This window comes from Lolium perenne, chromosome 4, assembly GCF_019359855.2.
Source record: "Lolium perenne isolate Kyuss_39 chromosome 4, Kyuss_2.0, whole genome shotgun sequence".
Taxonomy (NCBI): domain Eukaryota; kingdom Viridiplantae; phylum Streptophyta; class Magnoliopsida; order Poales; family Poaceae; genus Lolium; species Lolium perenne.
In genome coordinates, this window is record NC_067247.2 from 99,679,488 (window position 1) to 99,684,907 (window position 5,420).

At 38.0% G+C, this 5,420-nt stretch overlaps 1 protein-coding gene across 1 annotated transcript; it reads right to left on the bottom strand.

Annotated features, from left to right (window-relative positions):
• Window positions 1-3,708: 3,708 nt before the first annotated feature.
• Window positions 3,709-5,255, bottom strand: LOC127348526 (uncharacterized). The gene is made up of 3 exons (XM_051374523.2): window positions 4,972-5,255; window positions 4,431-4,562; window positions 3,709-4,073 (listed from the first exon to the last, which is right to left on the bottom strand). The coding sequence occupies exons 1-3, from the start codon at window positions 5,123-5,125 to the stop codon at window positions 4,009-4,011; spliced, it is 351 nt and encodes a 116-aa protein (XP_051230483.1). The 5' UTR covers window positions 5,126-5,255; the 3' UTR covers window positions 3,709-4,008.
• Between the last annotated feature and the right edge of the window lie 165 nt (window positions 5,256-5,420).

A 5,420-nucleotide genomic window follows, 5' to 3' on the forward strand; every position in this document is an offset into this window, starting at 1 on the left:
CTTGACCAATTATGTTTATTTATGCCTTACTATTTTTCAGTGGATATCATGATGCATCTAGATCTAAAATGTGTTAATGTCTTTCTTATTCATGGTTAATTCTATACATTATTATTCTTTTTTGTTCCAACTTGTAGAATTTCCGTTTTATTTATGTTTAATTATACTGTAGAATTTCTTTATATACAGATCAAAAAAGGTTTTTGTTGAAGAGATAGGTCATGAAAATGTGGTTCAAAAAGTAACTGGAAATGGGTCAAATTACAAGAAAGCTTGTAGAAATCGTGTAGAAGAACCCGAGTACAATCATATTGTATGGCAGTCATGTATTGCCCACACAGTTAACCTCAGGCTAAAGTACATAGCCAAGTTTCGTGAGGTTGATGTGATAGCTAAAAGTGTGAAGAAAACCTGTAGGTTTTTCATAATCATAATACCTACATGATAGCATGAAAAATAATGTTTGTGGTGAAATGATAAAACCGAATGCCACCTGGTTTGGAACTGTTTTCATGTTCTTTGAGAGTTATCATCAAAATAAAGATTAGTTTAGGAAATGGATGGTATCTGATGATTGGAAGGAAAGTCATTGGAAGATTAGTGCTGATTATGTCTTGGTTAAGAAGTTACTATCTATTAATATGTGGTGGTCAGCCTTAGAGTGGGTTCTTACTTTGTTGGAGCTACTCTATAAATCCCTTCGGTATGCTGATGCGCAAAAAATGCACTCTAGCTGGGTTTAAGAAGATATGATGACTGCCATACAAAATATGGATGCTCATCTTGGTGGTGGGTCATGGATGGTCCTAAGAGTCATGGGCAAGGTTTATTCGAGGATGCTCACGATGCAAAAAAAAGGCACACTAATGGTTGCGGGTATTTACAAGACTAACGAAACAAATAGTGTCTCAATTTTTTCTTATGGTTTTTAACTTGGTCTTTTTTTATGCAGTTGTCGTCCTTGATTCTTGCACTCATTGTTAGGTCAACTTTAGCAACAATACAGAATATGCTTCCGCACTAAGAAATGCCATTCAAAAGATATGAGACCCTGAGAGTGTTGTTTTGGCTATAAGTGAAATCAGCACTTAAAGAGAACGTCGTGGGAGGTTTGGCCAAAGGTTGGCACGCTCTACTGCAGAAAATATGGCACAAGTAAGTAATGTTACCTATATGTATATGTGTGTTAGCTTTATTACATCATTTCTCCTATTTCTCATTATTTTAAATCTGTTTTAACCATGTAGCTGAGTGGTGGTTCCAATTTGGAGGGGGAAGTTCCTAATCTGCAGAAGTGTGCATTGAGAATTGTTTCACGGTGTGTGTCCTCAAGTGGCTACGAGAGGAATTGGAGTGAAGCAAATACTTGAGGACACACATTGTGAAACAATTCCCAAAGCATGTTTCTGCAGATTAGGAATTTCCAATCCAAATTGAAACCACCACTCGCTACATGGTTAAACCAGAGTGAAAATAATGAGAAATAGGAGAATTGATGTAATAGACCTAACAAACAAATAGATATAGGTAGCATTACTTATTTTGTGCCATATTGTTTTGCAGAAGAGCATGCCAACCTTTGGACACACTCCCACGCCATTCTGAGTAAGTGTTGATTTCACTTATAGCCAAAACAGTACTATTAGGGTCTCCTATCTTCTCAATGGCATTTGTTAGTGCAGAAACATATTCTGCAATATTGCTCAAGTTGACTTGGTAATGAGTGTAAGAATCATGGACTGCAACCGCATAAGAAAATACCAAGTTAAAAACCATAAGAAAACCAAGACACTATCAGTTTCATTAGTCTTGTAAATACGTGCAACCATTAGTGTGTATTTTTTGCATCGCGAGCATCCTCGAAAAAACCTTGCCCATGACTCTTTTGAACATCCGTGACCCACCACCAAGATGAGCATCCATGTTTTGTGTGACGATCATCATAATCTTCTTAAACCCAACTAGCGTGCATTTTTTTTGCGTATGAGCATACCTAAGGGATTTATAGGCTGCCACCACATATTACTAGATAGTAACTCTTCAACAAAGACAATCAAGACTATCCTTCCAAATACTTTCCTTCTAATCATCAGATACCATCCATTCCCTAAATTGATCTTTTTTATGATAACTCTCAAGTAACATGAAAACAGTTCCAAACCGAGTGGTATTCAGTTTTATGAGTTCACCACCAACATCATATTCATGCCATCATTAGGTTATTATAATTATGAAAACCTACAGATTTTGCTTTGCACTTTTAACTGTCACATCAACCTCACGAAACTTGGCTATGTCCTTCAACATAAGGTTAACTATGTGGGCAACACATGTCTGCCATACAATATGATTGTACTCCGGTTCTTCTACAAGAGTTGAACAAACTTTCTTGTAATTTGACCCATTGTCAGTTACAATTTGAACCACATTTTCATGACCTATCTCTTCAACAAAAACCTTTTTGATATATTTATAAAAAAAATTGTAGGATAATTAAACACAAATAAAATAGAATTATTTTCACAAGTTGAAACAAAAATAAAATAATAATACTGTACATAATTAACCATGAATAAGAAATACATTAACACATTTTAAAATTCAGATGCATCATGATATCCAGTGAAAACATAATAAGGCATAAATAAACATAATTGATCAAGAGAAATAATTTTGAGCAGAGGAAACTTACCAGAATTTTGAGTATGACCAGAAGCATCAACAGATTTATGGAAGAACATCCATGTATTGCAATACACCATGAAATTGATAAGAATCATAACAGTAGGCCTGGTCCGTGAGCCACACATCATAGTTACACCATTGTTCTTCCAATCTTGTTTGAAAATCTTCAGCTAATCTCTCGCTTTTTCATAATTCTTGTCCAAATATTTTTCATCAATATCTTTTTAAATTGGAATAGGAGCCTAGGAAGCACAGATACTTGGATACGTATCCGATACGCGATACGAGGATACCGCGATACGGAAATTTGTAAAAAAGGCAGATACAGGGATACGTTCATATATATGTAAATATTTAAAAAAATAAAGAAATTAAATATTGGATGTGGATGTTTTCCTCCACACCAACATAGATATTTTAATAGTTAAAGAAGTAAAGTTCATCTCTAGAAATCACATGAATCAATAGTTAGTAGTTGGGATGCATTTTCTGTAGTTGTTGCCATTGTACATGCTCTAGCTCGAGCTCCCAAATGAAGATCTGTTTGATGGGATGTACTAGCACTAGTTGCTTATCTGAATGGAGAAGGAATGAATTCAAAGATCAAAATCAATCGTTCGATTGGGATTGGGTGGAGTGGAAGGATCAGCGTTAGAAGATGAGTGGACGATGGGCTGGCTCAAGTACCCCTCGAGTATAGCTGGAGTATCCTTTGGGTATCCCTCATGTGTCCGTAATTTTCTTATTTTTCTTTAATTCAAAAATTAGCAGATACGTACGGGATACGTATCGGGAAGTATCCGGGCAGTATCCCGTATCCAAGCAGTATCCGATACCTGTACGGCAGAAAAGCAAAGTATCCGCGCTTCATAGATAGAAGCTAGGCCAAGATTTTGAGTGATCTTCATTGCAGCACGAAAATATGAGCAATTACCTTTCCGACCAACGATTCATTTGCTTGAAAAAACTTTGACCATGTGTGGCCAAGTACATCCTTTGACTCAATATTCAAAGAAATGCTGATGTTTGGTTGCATCGGTACTTTGTTGCTTAATAATTCCCTGTCGAAGTATGGTGTGATACTTCGCTTCCCAAAAGACATACGAGCAAACTGTCACTCCCAGGCCTCCTCTAAATTGCACGTGAGACACTAGCGATTTGCCTTTTTTTCTTCCTCATTGCCTCATCCTGGGACTTCCTCGTTGCAGCACACACATTTCTTGGAACATTTGGCACTCCCTAACATCACCTGGTATACCACCAAGATGCTCCCTAAAGCAAGTTGCACCTCCTCCTCTACTCTTTAGGCGGCAATACCGACAATCAAACCCCACCACCATACTTTGGGCCATGATTACAGTTATGATAGATGTCATTGTTTAGAAGTCCTACATTTCAAAAACAGAATGAACTAGGATTAAACAGAATTATCATAACAACATAACATGAATTAAAAGATATACATACATATATTTTAACCCTAAATGCTTGATAATATCAAATAAAAGCAGAATAGGAAATAGAAAAAGAATGAAGTAGGGGCAGACATGATTAACAATTTATCATCGCTAAAATGCATTATAACATCCATTAAAAGATAACAAGAAAGAAGAAACAGAGCTAACACAGTTGTAACTCAATATCCATGGCTATATCAAAACAAAACATGATAGTAGAACTAGGAGTAAACAGACTAAACCATGAGTAGACATAATTAACAAGTTTATCATCGACATAGTATTGACCTCTCCAAGCTGGCTCTGTTGCTGGTGAATCATTCATCATCAGATCATCATCTTCATTGCTTGGGTCGCCATTGCCCCTCCTTATAGCTTCATCAGTGCCCACCCTACGACAAAAGGGTGCATTTCTATCACCTATAAATTGCAATTGTTAAATTTCATCAAGTGAAACTATCGACACAAGCAAGCACTTTATCTACAAAACATGAAAATCTATCTTAGAAAACAAGATGCAAACAAAGTCGATGTTTTGTAACACATGAGCATACTACAGAAAATCTATCAACAAAAGCTAGCACATTCTGTAAAAAATTAGGTTGAACATGCATACACTTGTTGAACACATTCGTACAATACAGATAATCCTATCATACATTCATGCCATCATACGAAGAAGCCTGACCACATATGCCATGACTGATCAGTTCTTACAGTAGTATACAAGAAATTAGTGACGCAGCTACAAGCTAGCTACAAAATCTAAGCTACCACTAAGTAAGCATGCATCGTACATGTATACTATATCACAGTATCTTACTCTCACCTTGCCCAGCCTGCAGACGTGCAGCTCCAAAGCCAGCGCTTGTGTCTGGCTCTTCAGGCTGCGCTCCATCAACCCGGTCGCGCTCCTTGGTGCAGCAACCGCCGACCCAGTCACCGCCCGCACGTCCGCTGTTGAGGATGCCTTCACGTTCCATGATGGCAGATGGGACGTAGGGGATTGAGGAGAAGGTTGGGGAGTGGTGGATGCTTGAGGAGAAGGATGGTGATGGGTGGAGGCGGCTCTGCCCCGCCTCCCTCGCTTGGATTGCCTGCAGCCGCCGTACAGACGAGTGGAGAGCGGGGAAAATGAAAATTAGGGTTAGTAAAGTCTCAGATCGAGTTTTTATACCTCCGGGGCTATCTCTGGGCTATTCTAGACCTTGGGCCGGGCTGCAACTTCAAAAGAGGCTGAATTTATTTGACCGGACTGTACATATATTGGGCACACAC